This window comes from Oryzias melastigma, linkage group LG4 (genome assembly GCF_002922805.2).
Source record: "Oryzias melastigma strain HK-1 linkage group LG4, ASM292280v2, whole genome shotgun sequence".
NCBI lineage: Eukaryota > Metazoa > Chordata > Actinopteri > Beloniformes > Adrianichthyidae > Oryzias > Oryzias melastigma.
The window spans coordinates 22,254,046-22,275,462 of record NC_050515.1 but is presented as its reverse complement, the minus strand read 5'-3'; the positions used below and the strand labels follow the sequence as shown (position 1 = coordinate 22,275,462).

Sequence of the window (21,417 nt, the reverse complement as noted above, 5' to 3'; positions counted from 1 at the left end):
ACTCTTGTGTTCATGTGTAACTACAAAATGCTTTTAAGTCAATTTTCGGGCTACAAAACGCACAACTATTAAATAGGCAATGGAATTTAAACAAGTTGAACTTTGACGAGTCAGGTGCTTGGATTTGGTAGAGAAAAATGGATGACATCCATTTTAATTTGCAGAAGAAACAACCTTCTGAAAACTGATCATGGAGGAGAAATGAAAAATAATAAATGACACCAAGTCTTTCATATATCTGAATAGAGCTGTGAAAGAAAAGGCCTGCGGCAAGATTTGTGAGATTTGCGCCACTTCAAATTTTCAGACCAACCCTCTTCCAAATGTAGGTGGTGGACATGCACTGGTAAACAACAAAAAAGAACAAGAAGGCCCTCCTTGCTTGGCCTGTCCAGTGTGAACACCATGAGCCAAACGGCCGCGGTGCAGCAGACAGCTTTAGGGCGGTCTACTCCTGATTGGAAGATTGCGGATTCGATTCCTGCCCTGCCTCAAGTGTCGAAGTGTCCTTGGGCAAGACACTGAACCCCAAATACACTGAACCCCAAATTGCCCTGGTGGAAGATTGCCGCCACTGTTCAGCAGTGGAGCCACCACCAGTATGTGAATGTGTGTGTATGAATGGGTCTGTGACTGTAAAGCACATTGGGCCTTTGAGGAAGGTAGAAAAGCGCTATATAAGTATATCTTGTTTACCATTTGAAAGAGGGAATGTGCTAACAGTGCATTCTTGAACATGCCACATGCTGGTGTGATCGGTGCTTTCAGGGACATCCAGTTTCAATGTAAAAGTCAATGTAAAGATGCAATGAGAGGTCCTATAGCATGTTTTGATAGGAAGCTGAGCAGCAAATTGTGTTTGATGTGAGTGCAGCATTGTAGCTTGTTTTGAAGGTGTTCTTTTAACATTCAAGTTTTTGAAAGGCTTTTTTCTCTCTGTCATCATCAACGTATTTGTTACCAAAAAGCCCAGTGTTACGTCACAGGACGTTTTCTTTTTGCCGCTTCCTTTTTGTGTATGTGCCCAGCAGTGTGCGGGTGCTGGACTGTGATTGGTCAGAGATGCTCCACCAGTGTGCCGGACTGTGATTGGTTGGTGGTACTGGACAATGACTGATGTGGGCTTCCATTGTCAGGCGTGGATTGGCTGCCAGAAGAAACCACCCACTATAAAATGCTCCAGGAGGAAACCTAAAGAAGGCTCATTTTACATCTCCCACTTCTCCCAAAGCCAGTTAGGAATTTTAGAATTGTAGGAGTTGACTGCCATTTTCTTTGACCCATGATTTCTACTGTTTTTGTTATGTTAAGCAGATTAGTTATTGTATTTAGGATTATTATATTTTTGCAGGTAAAAATTTGGATTTTCTTAGATAGGTCTTGTTTTGGTTCATATTTTGGCCTTGGTCCACTTTGAAGCCAAACGTCTAGCTGTTATTGTTTTCCATCTAATAAATTTGTTAATCTGCCTTACATGTTCTGGCCTTTGAGACTGAGGAGAGATGGAGCCTCATCGCTTTTGCGTTGAGTTCTAAATTCGGGGCGTAACACCGGATACATTTTGGAACTGAAATTTTTTTATGTCAACTAATCAAAACAAAAAAAAAACTATAGAAGACAATTATAAATAGACATATTTGCATTTATACCTACATTATATGACACATTAAATTCAGTCAATATGACTAAAAAATAGCATTGTTCAAAGACAACAAAAAGGCACCATTCCCATTTCTTTCCATTTATCTTTCCTTCATTTCCTTTCTTATCAATCTTTTGTTGATTTACCAGCAAACTTTCCACATTTTCACCACAAAAATGACATTACGTCACCATGCCAACTGCCTAAAGTTAAATGATGTTAGGAAAAAGGGAAACTTGAGTCATCATAAAACTTGCTAAAAGTTAGTAATTTCAACACAATGATAACAAATATTGAAAAAAAAAAACAAAGATTTCACCAGAGTGCTGTTTCAGAAGCACGTTTTTGTTCAAAGAGAATAACAAATGAAGCCTAATTTTTCAACACAAAAGGGCCACAGGATTGAAATGATTACTTCTTTTGCCAGACTGTGATGGTGAACTCAGTCAACTCTAAACCTGCACGGGCGTCCTTGGCATCGTATACACATCCAACCAGACACACTGATATCTGAATGTAGGCTCAACGAGAGAACACAAAGAGAGATAAAGAGAAAAAGCACACAAAGAGAGAAGAAGCTGGAAATGAGAGCGGGAGTACTGCGCAGAAAAAGCAAAGTTCATCCAGAGGCCAAGCATTAATAATAGTTCAGAGAGAATCGGCATTAAAGGATAAATTAGCTCCTGTGGAAAAAGTCACATTTCTCTAACGGATGGGGTTTGCCGATTCGGTACACTGCATCCGTCCAAACAGCTTATGCTTCACTTTCCATTGTCTGCCTTGAAAAGCCCTGTCATCTTTGACTTCTCTGTGGAACAAGGAAAAAAAGCTTTGATTGCTGAGTCAGGATCCAAGAATCAATCGAAGCTAAAAGAACATCTAGCATTCACAAACAATGCAGCCTGGATGTTTCTATGGGACCACTTATGTTCAAAAATGAAGAAATTACGGGTGCATTTGAAGGGTCATAGGTTTTAGAAAGGAGAGAAGAGCAACAAAGCTAAAACCTGAGCTCTGTTTGAGATTTTCAGCAGATGGGGAAGCCACAGGTATCACTTTAGCTCTTCATGTTCATGCTGCAGGACAACATATGGCCGAGATCAGCGTCTGAGACAGGAAGTGAGCATACAGAGAGCAATAACACCAAATGGGAGAGTGCTGTCCACCTACTTTTTAGCTCAGAAGGACCACACAAAGAGGACATTTGACTTAAAGGCAGCTTTTTATTTGAGAACAATAATGCTTGTGGCCAAGAAGTTAAAATCAGTTTGTTTTTCCTTAAATTTATACTTAAAGGACTAATTGTTTTTATTTCTTTTACCTTTTCTTCAGTTTAACTAGCTTTTAAATGACATATTTCTAAAATTACTCATAATTGGTGTTCACTTCATCTATCTTCTATTACCGTGTCGTATAATCACTAACCCTACAGTTTCACAAGTTGATTGGTGGAAGTAAATCTTTCCTCAGTACTTAAAAAGACACCCTGTATGTGGCCCTTCTCTAAACTGGTAGCCTGTTAAGCTACGATTACTCCGGGCATGTGACTGGATTAGTGCTACTGGATACTAGCGCATGTCGTCCCCTGACAGTGGAAAGATGCTTTGCGTGAAATGTCAAAGTGGTCCAAATTTTGTGAATCTTGTTCCAGGTTTTTTTCTTTCATAGCTCTTTTCTGATATAGGAAAGAATTGGTGTCATACAATTACAGCCAGACACATGTGGCTATGCTAAATTTCCCCTTGATGATTAATTGTCCAAAAGTTGGCAATTCTGTGAATTGAAAAGGATCCATACTTCACTATCAAATTTGAGTCCCTGACTAATCAAAGTTCAGCCTGATTCAACTTTCAACCCATGCTCAATGGCTGCACGTAGAGCCTGAAAATGATTGCAGAAATTAGCAGCATGTGAACGCAGAAGCCCAAAAGACTTCTATACTCGCGTTTACTAAGACTTCCTTGAAAGTGGTTGCTTGAATGCTTGTTGCTAGGGTTGGTGTGAATCTAGCTTGAGAGGTGTATCCCAAGACAGATAATGTTTTAGTCCCAACTGCTCTTATGGCTAGATATGGGTTGTCTGATGGGCAAACCTGTACAGGACACACAGGTGGCCTGCACAAGATATCAAGGTCATAGACCATTTGGTGAACCAGTAGACCAAAAATGTTAATTCATTTTACTAGCACAGGTTTTTCCGAACACTTATACAACATGCAAGAGTAAAATAAGACTGAGGTGGATGACAAACAGGTGTGTTTTACCCTTAAATCCAATGTAGTACCCAAGAGGCCCATGAAGTTCAGGTGAAATAAGTGCTTGTTCTTTGCATGCCCCGTACAAATTTGTCCATATTTAATCCGCAGACAGCCCATAACTAGCAATAAGGGCTGTTGTAACCCTTAACTGATGACTACAATGAGACATAAAGACACCGTACCATATCATCCATACTGTATGTCATCAGTGCGTGCACCTTACATTAGCCTTACAAAAGTTGTCACAATATGCCTACCACAAGCACAACAATGGTAAATGGCGTATACTTGTACAGTGCTTGTGTTCTTAGAAGGCTCAAAGTGCTTTACAGTCACAGCCCCATTCACCCGTTCACACATTCACATACTGATGGAGGCTCCACTGGCGAACACTGCCGCCAACCTTCCATCAAAAGCAATGTGGGGCTCAGTGCCTTTTCCAAGGACACTTTAAGACATGGGCAGGCAATCTGGGAATCTAACCCGCAATCTCCCAACCAGGGGTCGACCGCTCTACCGATGCACCATCATACATTCCATTTTCAATGAGGCTCAAGAGAATTGTAAGACATACCTGTGCTCACTTTGAGATGCACTTTGAATCGGTCACTCCTCTCTATGACCTTCAAGGGGCCCGGAAAATTCAAAAGTTCACAAGCACCTATTCGTATCAAACCACGTTTGGGTTCATGTGAGTATACCTAAAGGAAAGGCACAAGGCAAATACCCTATGACACAACTCAAGATGAGGTGGCTGTAGAGAAATATTTATATGAAAAAACAATAAATGTAGATTAGCAGGAACAAAATCAGCTTTTGCTGAATTAAATTTCCCTCTAATCGCTTTTGCCTTTTGACCCATTTGGGTGCTGACGGTTTTTGGGTTGTCTAGGCCCATAGAGGGTTGTAAAGAGGAGCGGCTATCTCAAGAGGAGAACAGGTGTGTCTTGCAATGCCCTTGAGCCCCATGCAGTCACTATTGTGAAAATGGAACATGCGATTCTTGTGTGTGTGGTAAGTGTATTGTAAAGCATTTACAACGATAATTTAAGTTACACACACACTTATGACATATGCGTGATGGTGTTGTTAGTAAGGCGCAAGTAATGGCTCCTCACTGACTGAGGCCAAACTCTGTGCTCACGGAGTGTGCAGGTGGCAAGTAAGTCTAAATTCTCACGTCTTATCTACTTAATTTATGTTATTTAAGTGTTTACCACTACCTAATGTGCATAAACATTTTTTCCTCAGTGGTTCATCGGTGTATCTAGAAATTTTGTGCTAGCCACCTGGGTACAGTTTTCACCTGCAGACAGCAGATATCCACCCGTAAGTACAGTTGTGACTAAGGCATTAGAGGTCTTCTGGGTGCAAATTTCATTAAGTCTATCAGTTTTTTTAAGTTCAATCACAAACTTGGGCTTTGGTTTTTGGTGTTTTACTTGGTATTTTCAGTTTTTAATGCAGATTTTATGATGGAAATACCTTCCTATGAGAAGCTTCCAATTATTTAACACTCCTTTTCTGTGTATACACCTCATATCCACACAAAGAACCTTAGAAATGAACTGCATCCTCTCTCTTTAACATGACTTTGCTTTGTTTCTGACCGTTTGATCTGACAGCTGTTTGCCTCTAACACCTGGCAAATAAACTGCAGCAGCTCTGAAGACATGAAGCGATCTTTTGTTTTCACTGCGCCACTTTTATAAGTCTTTTGTCTATCCCTTTGTCTTCATCTTCCGTTTCTCTGCTTCGGCTTTTTACTCATCCATCGTGGTTCCTTTCCTCCTGCTCCCTCTCTCGGTGACGAGAGCTGCTGAGTTCAGCAAAACAACAAATTAGGAGCGGTCTCCCGCTTCATCTCTCCATCTTCTGCCTGCTTCCCTTCATTCTCACAGTCCGTCCTGACACTCACCGCTCGGTTTGCCGCCTCGCTATTGGTCCTGGATGATGTCATCACCCTCCCGTGCCGTCCGTCAATAACCTATTAGAGTCCATCGTTTTTACAGTCTACTGGGGGGGACTCCACGTGCTCAGTTGGACACAAAGGTGCTCACTGGTCTCGAGATGGATTACAGCTTCAGTTGTAAAGATGCGTCAATTTAGTCTCAAATGAGATATTTGGCAAAAACGTATTAGTAAAGCCAAACGTATTGGATAAACTTTTCTTGGTTTGCAGCATGTATTTATTTAGAGTCCTGCAAACCCCAAAGCAGGTAGGAAATGAATGATTGAATAAGTGAAGCTTTATTTGTCATATGCAGAATCAATACAAGGTCGACAATGCCAAGAAATGCTTAGGATAAGAAGAGCCATTTGACACGCCAAAAAAATGGCGTAATAATATCAATAACAATTTTGTCTATTTTACCTTGGACGCAGATTTTTGTCTCCTAGTCACTTAAGCAATTTCAAATTGGGTTTGCTTGACATTGGTAACCATAAAGAGCTGTACAGTTGAGCAGTAGTTGGCTCTCTCACCTCACAGCGACAAGGCACTGATTCATATCCCACCTGGATCTTTACTGTGTGGAGTTTGCATGTCCATCCTGTGCATGAGTGGGTTTTCTCCAGGCACTCGGGTTTCCTCCCAGAGTCCAAATACTTGCTGTAAAGGGTAACTGACGATTCTAACTTTGTCCCTTGGTGTGAATGTGTGTGGGGCAGGCTGACAACCCATCGAAAATAAACCCTGCCTTTGCCCAAAAGCAGCTGGGATAGGCTCCAGCAACCCTGTGACCCCAAAAGAGATTACAAGGGTTTGGAGGAGGGATGGATGGATGGATGGATAACCAATGAGGGTGTAATTTCTTTTATTCTGGGAAAAAGCTTTTATTGTATAAAAAAATACAATAAATAGGTGTTATCTAAAATGATATCAAAGAACATAACCCTGATTGGTCACATAAGAAAGAAAAAGAGAAAACCCTTGCTTCCACTGAGCAGTCTGGTCCGGTACATAAGGAGTGGTACGATACAGAAAAGTTAATTCTGGCGAGCATTTCCACTCAGTTAAGCCTCGCTTCCACTGAACAGTTTGCTTTTATGGCCTATACGTGTTGTAGATCGCCAGAGTGTCATTGTGTCATTGGAGTGCAACGCCTAGAAAAGCGACAACAATGGAGGTCATACAGCAGCTCGTCTTATTCTTGCTTTACTTCTGGTACACGGTATATAACAGGAATTTTATATTGTATGAAAGAAGATTGCTATGATGAATACAAATGTTGGAAATGTTGGCTTAAATTAGCGCTATATTGGCTCTTTCTAATGTCATCATCACTTTTTGCCAATCAACGGATGGCTACAGCAGCTCCGCCCCAACTGTTCCGTTCCACTTTTCAATGGACCTACAATTGATGGGGGCCCCATTGAGTGTGCTGTACAGTTTGGTACTGTTTAAAGCAAGGGCGGAGTGGGTAATCGGGAGAGTCGGGAGGATTCCCGGTGGGCCGCTTCATTTATGGGCCAGTCAGTCGCCGTCATGGAAACATGATCATGGTAGAAAATGAATGAACCTTTGTAGCAGTGTTCGTCCGTCCCCTTAAGAGACGACACCGTCAGTTTTGGAGCTACAATTTAATATAAACACCCCTTTTAAATTCTCTCAGTTGGTTGAGAGTCCACCAGAGTGCGCTTTACCAACCTGTCTGGGCCGGACCATTGACATGAATAATGCTCTATTTAGACGGTCTATGGGCCGGACAGAGACGCAGCCGCGGCCCAGACGGATGATTAGTCAGTAAAGAAATGTGTATGAAGCAACAGTGGTTATGGGAACGAGCGGTACGGGCCGCTAAATGCCTAAAACATAGTGGCGCGGGTTCAGTTACTTTCTCCGCTGCTCCTCCGCAGTGGGGAGGGGCGGGGCTCCACGCGCGCGCTCTTCACCTTCTCCACAGGTGAGAACACGTGGGAGGCAGAGCGGCAGTGAGCGAAAAAGTCAGAGCTGTGTGTTTATTTTTTTAAAATAGAGGCAGACAGCGATCTGTTTTTAATGTAACATAACATTGTTTGTGAGGGCGGTAACAGCAGTAACCTGTCCAAACACTGCGATAAACACACCTGATTCTAGTGGAGTCATGCGCAGCGTCTGACCGTCCAAATGAGACGTTTAGCGGCGTTATTGATCCAACAGGTGTGTATGCTCACGGTACACACGTGGAGCTCGTGACTAAAATGTTGATTATCAAAGAAAATTGCCGAAAATTTTGATAAAAGAGGAGGAATTAATATGGATGACACACTTTAAAAAACAATGATCCTATAATATTAACAGGCTGAAAGTTCATAAGTTGCCTCAACAATAACAAATTGTCTGAAATAAAATGTAAAATGAATTAAAGTAAATTTGAATTTGATCAATATGATTTTTTTTATTTTCACAGTTATTGCTATTTAAAGTGAGGCCATTTGATTTACTCTTCATTTTGGTTCTTAGCTAGAGCTTTGTTTATTGGCTTATTTGTTTATTACCTTAAAATGTATGTATTTATGCTAAACACATGTTAGTATTTATTGATGTTATTTTGATGTTGGAAAGGGTGTAAAATTGACATATTGAGTTTTAAATTATTCTAAAAAAAGATTTAGAAGAAAATAAAAAGATACATTTGTGTTTAAAATAGTTATATCATAAATTACCAAGGTAACACTGATTATTGCAACGTTTACCATATTGCAATACTGTTGGTATCGTGAGCCATGTATCGTGAATCACATTGTATCGTATCATGACTCTGAGATCCTCAGCCCGTATACTGACACAATATAACATTTTCACAGATGGATACCCAGATATTGGGCTGACATACATATTCTCTTTGAGCTTTTATTTTCCCAAGTTTCATGTCAGAGAACCGTCTCTATTCTGAAGTTAATTAAAAACAGGCTGGAGCATGCTCAATCTGGGCCACTTGGAGGCATTTATGCTCATGTCAATAGAAAAATAAAACTAGTTAACTTCTTATGTGGTGACTTATGCTGTAGATTCTGGAGTTGTTATGAGGATGTTTTTTCAAATGTTCAAGAAAAGTTCAATTTTCATTCACATTTTCATACAGGGAAATATTTATTTAAGTTTTTATTGTAATTGTTTGTTTGTTATTTATGTCCCCCCCGCCACACATCCACCCCAAATGCTTGCCTAGTTTTTCATGTGGCAAAAAATGGGCCAGGCTTGACCAGTAAACTCCCGGGCTGAAAAGTTCTCCCACTCCGCCCCTGGTTTAAAGGGTCTTTTTTTTTTTTTTTACAATGTAAATAAAATGGGAGTGGTAGGTGTAAGTAGTAGTAACTGAAGGAATAAAAAATCATTTTGGTAAACAAAAAACATAAACATAATGTGTAAACATAAAAGAAACTTGTATATTTCCTTTGGACCCACCTATCACCTTATTCCAAGCTACTATTTTGAAATAAATGTCACTTCTTGTGCTGTGAACAAGTTAAGAAATGATGGTAATTGTGGTGCAAAAAGGTCATGTGTTTTGGGTTCAGGGCCATTGGATGCAGCCTTCTGGTTTTAATTTTTTTAAAAACCTTTGCCCCTCAAATCAATCTTTTCCCTCCATAAACACTTAAAATATAACAGCATAAACTTTTCTTCCCTCTTTAGAATTCCTCGCTGGTGCACAGAAATACAGTCACACAGTTACTGGGCCAACATACAAAGCTGTGTGGGCAAAGCAGAACCAACCAGCTATAAAAGGCAAGCTATCACCATGGCAACGTTCGGGCCGTGTACCAATCGCAGGTCAACTTGATGAGGTAATGTTCTGGAAAGCTTGCAGAGTCCGTGAGTTTGTGTGTGAGTCACGGATACCAAAATACTTTCTGTTTATTGCATGGAAATTCTCCTCTGCGCAGAACGCCAGCCAAACTGAAATATAAGTGCGCCCGGATCAATGTTCTGCTTCTGAGGATGTAGAACAGCTTGTGAGGTACGACAGCATTTTCCCCAATCTGCCTGAACTCAGGAAGCACAAAACACACAACAGGGAGGCAAGACACTGCAGCAGCGCCAACAGCCTCGTAACAGAGTCACTGGTGGTGCATCATGCTCTAACAGAATGTAAAGCATCCATGTGCAGGAGACAATTCTGTTCACAAGAACCTAGCAAAGGGTTTTGGAAGACAGATGTGCAGGTACTCCAACCAATCTGATTTGGATCTAGCAATTTTTATCCCACAAACCCCAAAGAATGAAACAAAAAACAATATTTCAAAAGTAACAGTTGGGAATAAATATGAAATATAAAACACCAACGCATAAATACGAAGGGTTTAGACAAGAAAACACAGCAACAAACCAAAAAACGGTGGGTTCTGGGTGGTGCACAATTTTTCTGCTTTAAAAAAATGTTTTTTCTCTCAGTACAAAACCAGACCAGGGAGAAAGTCCAGCCATTTTTTTAGGGAAAATGCATCACTTTCCTTCAAAAATTAGTTCAGTTTACAGCAAAAACACAGGATAACTTCCCGGTAAGGAGTCAAGCAAGTACTCCTCACTTTCACTTTCGTATGTAGAAGTGTCATGGTACCATGACACTTCTACATACGAAAGTGAAAGTGTTATCTGCTGTCAAACACCTGAAATTGTGAAATTTGATCTCCCATGCTCCGTCAAAAAGCTCCTTACAAATGTCAAGGAAATATACGTCCTTTTATTCTGCTTCTTCCAGGACAAGCTGCTGTTTTTTTATTAATAGAGATGTTAGACAGACTACGCAGCAATTTTTTAAAGATCCTTTAGTGTTTGTTTCATATCTGCATGTTTAATGAGTAACTGAAGACATCTGGTGGAGGGCAGGTGAGCTGACCAATCAGCCTGTCAAATGGATTCCTATTAATCTGCTGGAGAGACACTAAAGCTACAAGGCAGGCATTTATCGCACATTAAAGAATCTGTGTTTAGCGTAGGGATGGGTATCTTTAAGATTTTATCAACACAACTCTTCTTATCAATACTATCTATCGATCCAGTATTCTTATTGGTATTCTTATTGATATTATATGATCATTGTTTATTACAATACTGGTAGTCGTATTTTCTTCTCCTTTTTATTACACATTTTATGCCCTTGTCTTTGAAACAGTTTAGTCACGTGCTCCACATACCATTATAATACGCATCTGTTGAAACAACAGGGGTGCTACACATCTCACATGGACGGTCAAATGCTGCACACCTCTCAATGGGAATCTGGTGTGTTTTGGCGCAGTGTTAGGACAAGTTACTGCTGTTACCGCCCTTACACAACACGTTTTTGATACATCTGAGAGAGTGCAAGCTGTCTGGATACTTATGTGCCTCACTTAAAGTGTTCCCTCACTATGTTGCAGTTCATCTTTTATGGTCTCAATGACTCATGGATGTTTTTCAGTGCAAATTTGTATGCTTACTAATATCATTTTCTATTATAACTAACAATTATAATTTTCAACAGCGCACTGTGTTGTATCGGCTGTTAAACTTGTCAATCCATCGCCTCTGTTACTTGTCTCCTGTACAGGGCGCAGATTTCCCCTGAACTTAATAACCTCGTAAAAGATAATATTATGTTTTATGATTAGACCAGCTTTAATGAAACTCTCTTTAACTCATGTCAAACAAAATATTGTCTAGCTAGCTGCACATTGTGATTCGGCAATTTTTTTGTGTTCCCTATATTTTACTTTTTTTTTTGTAACATAACTTAATTCAATTCAATTTCATATATTTACTCCAGTATCACAAAAAAATTGCCTTGTTGGGCTTCAACAACTTACACACTGCATGACTTTTATCCAATTGACCCCTTGAGACTTTGAAAGTCAAAATACTTTCAAATTGTCGCTTTAAGTTAATTCAGAGTCGGTCAAATGACCAGGTCTGGAAGTTCCGCCATGTTTGTGTGCTCTTCAAAAATGTCAGAGTGAAAAATGTGTTACATTTAGTTCTTCTAATTTTTTTTTATTATCGATAATTTAAAATTCATAAAATTATTCAGAATAATTTATTGATCATATTCAATATATCCAAAAATATTTTTTTTCTCCCACCACTAATTGGAGCCATGACCCAGTTTTTACATATATTACTGAAGCCATCAGGACAGAAGTGAAATCTGCAAGCCAGCACCTTGCAGACATCATGACCACTGCAAGAGACTGGCAGCTGATGGTGCATCTTAAGCGCCAGCTGTATTTCCTAGTTCGCATTGCATCCAGACATTGTGCTTGTGTCTGCCCACAAGGCAGGCCATGCTGCTGGAGCTGAGAGCCCCATGGGAGCACACCATCTGGTGCAAGCCTTTGAAAGGAGGCTTTCAAAGCACACAGGACAGGTCATCCACAGTTGAGAGGCGAGACAGAGTCAGGTGCTTCCCAGCAGATGCAAAGTGCAGAGGTTTTGCAGCCTGTTTGTTGGACATTACCGTCAGGCAACAGAGGAATAAAGAAGACAAGACTCATCCACAGTGCCATCGAAGTGGCAAGAAAGGCCCTCAAGATGGCTGTGGCTCAGGAGAAGAGATTCTTGGAGTCATAAAAGCTAGCTCAGCCATCTGTTCACAAACAGAGGCATGATTAGATTAGGGTTACCTGGAGGAGGGTGTATGACATTGAAAAACATGAACACACAATGATTCCAGGAACGCCACTTATAATGTCCCTGAAAGCATCTCTTGATGTAAAGGCATCAGAGGATTCTCCAGTGGGGCTGGAGAGTGGGGGATTGTAGTATCAGTTTCCTTAACTGATAGAGGCAGCCGTGGGGCAGAGGTACAGCGGGTTACTTCTGATTGGAAGATTGCAGGTTTGGTTCCCACCTTGACCGCCCGTTTGTGTCGAAATGTCCTTGGACAAGACACTGAACCCCACTGGTGGTTATAGGTTATAGGTTGGCACCAGTGTTTGGCAGCAGAACTGCCATCAGTTTGTGTATGTGTGAATGGGACTGTGACTGTAAGAACTTTGGGCCTTCTAAGAACGTAGTGAAGCGCTATATGTAAGTAAAGTATAGTAAGTAAGTACAGTATAAGCCATTTACCATTTTTTTACGTAGGGGTAACACATAGTACCTGCCTTTTCTGGTGTCTTAGTGTGTTTTGTTTTTGACATTTCATCAGATTTCTGGAAATTACTTTTGTTTCCAAAAAGCGTTTCATCTTTTTTGGTAATTGTGTTTTGATTTCTGGAACCTTTTAAACATTTTAAAATGTAATGATTTTTTATTATTATTATTGTTTTTATTTTTAATTGTTGTTGTGATCTTTAGTGCATTGAGTGATTTGTTGGTGTGATTTGCGCTTCAGGGCCACCGTACAAACATGACGCCAACATATAACCACCCGAAACAATGTGCAGTAATTACAACAGAGCTGACATGAAAATCCACAGAAATGTTCCAATTATCAAAGATGGATGGTCAGTGTATGACTATGTTGTATATCACACTGGCAGAAATGTTCAAATGGACTGATACAGATATTTATGTGTTTGTGTAATTAATTGTCGATGCTGTTGATTTACTTTTATCCTCATGTATCCCTAATTTTGTCTACATAGCTCAATATTAACACAGATTGTTTAGTGAAACAACAATACCAACTTTGTCTTGCTGGTTCTGCTGTTGTCGTTTACTGTTTTGGTTTTAGTACCATTTTGTCTGTACTATTTTCCACATTTTATAGTTTGATTTTTGCTTAGAAATAAAATATTTGCAAATCAGCACACAGTCATCAGTTGGATGTTTTGACTATGATGAGCAAGATATCCAGTTAAATGACTTCTGGTTGAAGCGAGGGGCCCTCTGACATTTACTTAGTACTCCTGGGACCTTTACAAACAACTCAACTTTAGGTGCTCAACTGTCAAGAAAAGGTAAGAAAGTGTATTTATAGTATGGGTGAAAGCAGAACACATACTCTTCTGTTGTCCTTTGGGCTTTCTCACAAGTCTCATGCTACCACCGTTCTACCGTCCCATGCTCAAAGCTACCATTTCCTTTGTGTGCATTCGCATAACTTCACTACCAAATGTCAGGACAAATCTACAGCCTTTCATATATCTTCCATAGAATCCGTCCGTACCTATTAGACCACTTGAATGAGTCTAAGTCAATGTGACTGTAGGATGTCAGGACTGCATTTCTCTTTAATTTCCCATGTTACATGCAGTATTTCTGTCAAGCCTGTCCTCCCCATCCCCCAATCCACCATCATGTCTCAACATATATGTTTGGTGTGCGAGTCAAGCCAGCATGCAAAGTTCCTCTGAGTGCCCTGCATGTCAACTTCTTTAACTCAATTTTTTTGATAAAGTATATGTCAAGATCCGTAGTGACCTCCAGTCACTTCCCAAGGAGACTAGGCCGGGGGTGGGGGATTTGCAGGCTTATTTTCTTAGTACACTGAGAGAGGTAAGTAAACACTTTTCTTCTCATAGCTACTGTATTGAACCAACATTGAAGAGCTTTCAACATAAAATAAAGCTGCACTTATATGAGTTTGTTTATCAAAATTACATTTTATAGTAAGGGACCAATAGGTTACTTTGAAATCCAATTTATTTGGAGAACTCTGGCAAAAGATGTGAAGCAACCATTTCCCAGCCAAAAAAATAATGGTTTGTTTCTCTGCATTTTCAGTCAGTTGTTGACCAGGGATCTGGAACCTATATCGGTCTTTCATCCCTCCATTGTGGCTCTTTAACTTTAAAAGCAATGCAAATAGTTTTGAATAAATAATCAATTTGAAGTTTTGTTAGGGCCAAGAACATTAATTCGTTAACGCTTGCAATTAATCAACCCAGATTAATGCATTAATATTGAAGAACGCAACTTAATTGCACCTGCGGAGCAGCAGTCCTTCGCTTTGTATGGCCAAATTATGCATCCATGGTGTGCGTTAAAACACTTTGTCAGGTATTATCCCATGGTTATTTACGGAAGAAATTAATATTCAATTGTTTTTTAGTACTTTAATCTTGCTGGTTTTTATCAGTTAAGTTTGCTTTTTCACAAAAAGCGGAATATTTGTTCCATGGTTATCTTAGTGTTGATGTGCTTTGTACACACAAATTACAGTTCTGGGTTAAAAAATATTCACAATTAATCGCGATCAATTTTTCCCCAGGTTTGCGATTAATTATTTGATTTTTAATAATCGATTCCCGGCCCTAGATTTTGTCATTTCCACTTAGATTTTATTATAACAGTGCCAAATGACAGCAAAATGTTTCTTATCTTCTGATGCACAACTGTGTAGCTGTTCAGAACTTAAGAATAGAATCACATTTAAATGTATAAAATTTTTATCAAAAATGTATATTCTACATCAATATAGTCATATTAATATTTTATGATGTCCCACCAAACTCATTATAAAAACACCATGTTTGACTTTGATTTTCTTGCATTTTTAATTCAAATTAATCTGCTGCAGCAGGAGAATCTCATTTGACACTGGGTGTATTTTATTTTGAAAGAGGCTTGTATGAGCCGCTGTCAAAAATAAGAGAAGTTAATATTGGTATACAGTGTATAGAAATATATCTTTTTATAAATCAATTGTTTTGAATACTTAAAGTTATACTTTATAAATGAATGATTTAATGGCCACAAAACAAAGTGTATTTTGCTAAACAATGAAGTGGGTCTTGGTCAGTAAATAATTGTTCTAAATGACTATTTTAACATTATAGTCTGGAGGCTGCTACACTTGGCTCTTTATGAATGGATTTCAACTTTAATTTTTTTTTAATCAAACTTGGTCCAGATGACCCTGAGACATGTCTTAACTTTGATGCTATGATATTTCATGATGGACTGAAAGAGATCAGGGATTAACTTCCAGCCAGTAGGATCCTCCAACACCATAAGCCATTTTTGTTACAGCTGTGTTTGTCTCTTTCTGGTTCTTTTAGACCCCATCCAGTGCTCTAAACAAATGGTCACCCCCTTAACAAATGATTTTCATTTCTGTTCCTCAATTTAAAGGGTGTGCTCTACACCAGGGGACTGTATACACTCTTAAATGTAATCTACAGTATATGTCACTTACAAAAGAACAGCAAAAATAATGTTAACAAAAATGGCAACTATCCCATATTAATATTAAAAACTTTCTTTTGACATCCCCTACATCCCCTGTTGGTGAATTTTTGAAAAAAAAAAAAGCTTCCATAAGAAATTTTGGCCCCATTCATTTTTTTGCTATTCCCAAAATTATTTTTTGCCAGGTACTAGGTGCGTGTTTTGAGTTTTTAACCATGTGTTGGGAACCAAATATTTCTTTAAGGTGTGGTTAAAAAAAGGAAAAACAAGAAGAAAAACAATGTAAAAAAAAGTATGGTTCTTGTAGTCTGTTACGGGCCATTATGTCCGCCCACTGAAATGCAATATAAACTATTTGGAATAAATTGGATTATTTATGGATTATGTAATTGTGGCTCATTTTAGTTTGACTTTATTTTGTTTGTGCATTTGAGTATTTTCTTTTATAACCTTATGTGCAAATTGGCACTTTTATCATTTAAAACACATTGGTTGAAGTTCAACAGCTTCTGTCAATTTTTTTCTTCTGATATTTTTGTCTGTTGACAGTAGCAAACTTTTTATTCTTCTGCATTAAATGTTTGCATTTAGCTCAAACATTTTTCTCTCAATTGTTGTCTTCAGTTAAACTGCAAACCCAAATAGGGTGTTCTTTGTGGCTTTTCACTAAAATAAAACGCTCTCACTTTGAAACCTATCAAAATGAGTCAGCAGTTTCTTTGTGTCCTGACAAACCTATTTAGATAGCATGCTAGATGAAGTCTCAAGTGTCTGGAGTAAATCTTTTTGGTTCAATGCAGTTTCTCTGAGTGCTGCAGAGCTAAACTGAAACAATAAATGAATGTAAATCAAGGGTTGCTTTCAAACGAACCAGTTTGCTTGTTTGATCTGCACCAAAGTTCAATTGAGCTTTCACATGTACCAAACAAAGTGGGTCTTGCAAATAAATGATCCAAGTAAAAGCCTTTCCCTTTAAATGGGCCCTTAGATCCATATGTTAGAGATATAAGGAAAAAAAATAAAACGGGCTTTAGAATTAGACTAAAAAGGAGCCCACATGCAAATGACTAAACAATCTGCATTATTTTCTTACATTATTACTTGGGTAACTATTCAATAATTTTAACAAGTGACTGAATCCAAATGAATGACTGATGTGAGTGCTGTTTTTTTTATTTATTTTTTATTTTAAAGAACAGAACAACCTGTATGTTGAATGTTAACTGACATCTGTTGTATTTGTGACTGTCGCAAAATATTTTTCTCTTCATGATCTAGTTCACAAGAACAGAATTTGCTCTCAGGTGAATGACTTTTCCCGCTGTGCACGAATGAAAGCAGAGCTCCGTGGTTGGAATACTTGGGTGTGCCTGATCCCCCAGCCTGTCAGAGAGGAGTGTGAGGTCTGATTTTGGTGAGATCCCTCCTTATTCCTCCCAAAAACGAAGTGCAGAGCCAGAGCACTCTCTGCTGGTGCCAAACCTGAACTTCAACAACCACAGTTGGGCCAACTTTTTTGTGTCTGATTGACATGTGGTTTAGAGCCCTCACCACCATGGAATGAGCTCATTTCATGGTAGCAGGTGCTTTTTTTTGGCTTAAACTCTTTCAAATCCAAACAGTACAGGCTGGAAACTCCAGGGGATATTAATGAACCACCTGTCGCTTTCAGAAATACTGGAACTTGATTCTATTGAAGAATATATAAACATAATGGGTTTGTTGAACTTTTATTTATACAGGTGGGTCGATTGAGAACAATTTCTCATTTACAACAACGACCTGAGTACGCATCAGCAATGCAGAAACAACTTTGTAATGAGGTCACTCCTGAAATTTAGTTTTGGTTTGAAGCAAGAAAAATTTGTCACAGTTAGTTGGTTGTTTGTTATTTATCAGGAAAGTGTATATGCGTTAAAAAAAAAAAAAAAAAAAAAAAGAAGCAGTTGGGTTTGACCAAATCAGTATTTAGTTATGCTTTTAATCAAAAGAAATAGAAAGTTATAAGCATTACATTATCAAAATAATGCAAAATTAAAATTTCCCACACTTTTTTTATTTTTTTATTTCATGTACTGTATTTTCCGCACTATAGAGCAAAGTAGATTATAAATCAATCAGTGGTCTGTTTTGAAATTTATGTCTTATATGTAAGATGCCACAAACTATGAGGGGAAATTCAAGACAAAGTAGTCATAGTCTGTCAACTGCATTCAGAGTGACTCTAGAACTTGTTTGTAACACGCTACATGTTAACCAAGTAAGAAGAGTTAGTTAAGTTTGACCCATGAGGTTCAACAATGTGTTGTACTTAGACCACAAAAGCTCAAACTGGTCCGATTGGTTGCATTGAGTTAGACAGCATCACTCCACTAATCTCTCCGGTGTGTCACTACTGACGTTTAAGTCATTCAGCCCCAGGAAAAAACAAAGATGAATCAACAGCCACAGTTAAAAAAGAGCAGCTTCTTCATCACCTCATTTTATAGTTGACTTTTAAGTCTTTCGACTTCTGCTTCAAGTGTTGACGTCATTAACGTAATTCCAACATATTCTTAAGCGGAGAAAAGCAGCATGCAAGAAATGCAGTTCTTTACTGTAGTGAGGTGTTTAAAAGATACATTTGATTTAGTTGATTCCAACACAGAGAAAAACGGCTTTTCACTTCGGGTTTCCGCTGATGCATTGCATCAGACAGTTGTGGAATGTCAAAGAGCGTAAGTTATTTAGGTGTCGCTGGTGACATCTCTGGTGTTAGAGATTTAAAGAACTATCAGTGGTATATCTCATGAACTTGATGCAGAACCGCTAGTCTGAGTGAGAGATGGGCATTACCTGAGTCCAGAACCTGCCGGAGCACTGTGGGTCCACTGCTGGATGAAGAACCTTGATACAGAGACTCACCATTTAAACCTGCACAAAACACCAGCAAAGAAGCCGGGTAAATTTGGGCCCAAAAGCCCATTAAATTAACCATATTTCACAAGAGATAATGGCTCAAACTTAAAATTGGTGACTTCATAAATAATCTTCATTCAGCTTTTTTTTTGTTGAAAAGAAAGAAAAATGAAACAACACAAAACCTCAACGTACATTTTTGTAAAATAGTTTTTGTAGCTTAGTTTTAATGCTGCAGAGTTGGGGTCTGATAGGTTGATAAGTTGCTCACCGTGCTTCTCAATGGCTTCCATCAGTCTCTGAGCAACCACTGGAGCTGCCGCCAACAGATGCTCCGCCTCCACACCTGAAAGAGACAGAGTTCATGATCAAACAGAAGTTTTTTTTGCTTCATCAAGCAGTTTCTGCATGAAATACAGCACGCTCTGCATTTCACTCAGAAAATAAGGATCAAGCAGACGGTTACATACATCGGTGGGAATCAGAGCAAAAACTGGCATGTCTGCAATCCATCCATCTGAACTCATGAAGAGCGTGTGTGTATGCCCCCAAGGGAATACATACACACAGCAGGATAAATGCATTAAAAATGTCGGAGCAGAGTTCAAACTCCGGTCAAAACTTCAAATGCCACAGGCTGATGTCATGACACAGCCGCAAATACAGCACACACACTTACATGTGCGCACACACATAGATGTGGGCTGTTTTTGAACAAATCAGATGAAACAAAGTGACGATTGTCTTTGATTTTATTCTTTAAACAAACATTGTTTTTATTTGGAATAAAAAACTTTTTATGTCAGAAAAACAGCACCTGGATGTTGTTCTGCTCTGGAACATCTGTTTTCAGCCTCCTAATTTCCCACTGGAACCGGGAAACATCATTGATGTATTCATGAAAGCTGCAACAGCGTTCACAAATTCANNAATCTCCCAACGCAGCCCACGTTTTCACACAGGCTGTGCTGCAATCATGGAGTCAAGGACACAAACAAGATCGAATTTCCACGCCTATTTATTAAAAAATGTGTGAAAAGTGATGCCATAAAAAACATGAGCTTTAGTGATGCTACCAAGAAAACAGAAAGAAAATACATGGGCTGTAGTGTTAGAGATGGAAACAAATGTATGTTAATGAAAATATAGAGGTGCCAAATGAATGTGCAGTATAAATATAGATATTGTTGTTTTTTCTTTACAAACACAAAAATGTCTTTAGAACAATCAAAACAAAGAAAGTTATTATTAGTGCTGGGCTGATAAAATCAATTTAAATCGATCTCAGCTTAATAGGTCGTTAACTGATCCATAAAAATATAAAAGCTAAAGTCTGCTAGCTTGATGCTACAACGTTTAATGAAATTCCCCATAGTATTGCTAATGCTAACGCTCGGTCGACCTAAACATAAATTGCTGACTGAATAAACAGCTGCATATACTTACAGGCATGCATTTCCCAAACTTTTTAAAGGAAACATTTTAAAAGGAACCATTTGTGGTCACCGTTTTTTTCCCATGCTTTCTTCTCCTTCTTGAAAACAAAGTGTTATAGCGCGAGCTCCACCTAGTGGCCAAACTGAAATGCCCTCCAGGAAAAGCAGAACAATGTTTACAAAGTTAATGATATGAACATTTTAGTTAGAGCTTCTCCTTTAGAGAAACAATATAACACTTTAAGCTATTAACAATCTCAATATTTAACTAATGCATTTTACATCTGCATATAAAATATGCAATATTCATAGATTGATAATGTATTTCTAAACAAATGTGTCTAAATGTGTAAACTGTGTAAACTTAAAATTGAAATTAATCATATTGAGTGGTTCAAAAGAATCGGATTTTAAAAAAATGGAATCGAATTGATCAAGGCTTTGGTGAATCTAATTGATTCTGGAAGCTGTTATTAATACGCAGCCTTAGTTATTATATGAATTTATTGCTAAGGTAAAATGAGAGAATTGGTGAAAAATGTGTGTGATTAAAATGATCATATTTCGATGATCATCTCTTTTTTATATTTTTATTTAGCCGTAGACATTTTTGTAACAAAAGAAAAATTGTTATATCATAATCCATTTGGGACTGTGGGTTTGTGGTTTATGTCCCGTTAAGGGTCAGAACAGCTGGTTCAAGGCGATTCTTACAGTTATTGATTGTTAAAACTTGTTAAAAAGGATATGTATAATTGTGATGCGTGTGTTAAATGTATCGTGACATGTTTGTTAGGCTATCGTAAGTTGCACGCACTAATGACCTATGATTGACACTGTTGTATGGTGTGATAAAACTACACTTTAGTCATTGGCAAAGCATTATTAACAGCCGTCATTACAGCTAAATATGGGATTTTTCTGCTGGACAAAAACCGGGCAAGCAATGAGCGTGCACTTTTCATGTTAACAGCACTTACCAGCCACTTGCACAGTGGGCAGTATTTTGAGGCGGTCAAGAAAAAAAAAAAAAAGGATAAAATCCACATAAAAGCATTAACATTTTGGCTCTACTGACTCGCTGAACGATCTATGAACTTGCTGCTTTGTGCATGCCCCGTATAAGTTTGTCAATTTTTTGCCA

General features: G+C 38.6%; 1 protein-coding gene across 4 annotated transcripts in view; it reads right to left on the bottom strand.

The window, feature by feature from the left end:
• Window positions 1–21,417, bottom strand: part of pik3r3b (phosphoinositide-3-kinase, regulatory subunit 3b (gamma)) — a 240,886-nt gene that overhangs the window by 125,052 nt on the left and 94,417 nt on the right. For 2 of the 4 annotated variants that reach the window (XM_024278243.2, XM_036211611.1), the window contains 2 exons: window positions 19,109–19,183; window positions 18,775–18,852 (listed from right to left, as the gene is read on the bottom strand). In XM_024278243.2, the coding sequence (XP_024134011.1) occupies window positions 18,775–18,852; window positions 19,109–19,183 (153 nt within the window). Of the gene's footprint in view, window positions 1–18,774; window positions 18,853–19,108; window positions 19,184–19,654; window positions 19,743–20,283; window positions 20,399–21,417 lie in introns of those variants that run through there. The other 2 variants (XM_024278245.2, XM_024278244.2) reach the window with 2 other exon arrangements.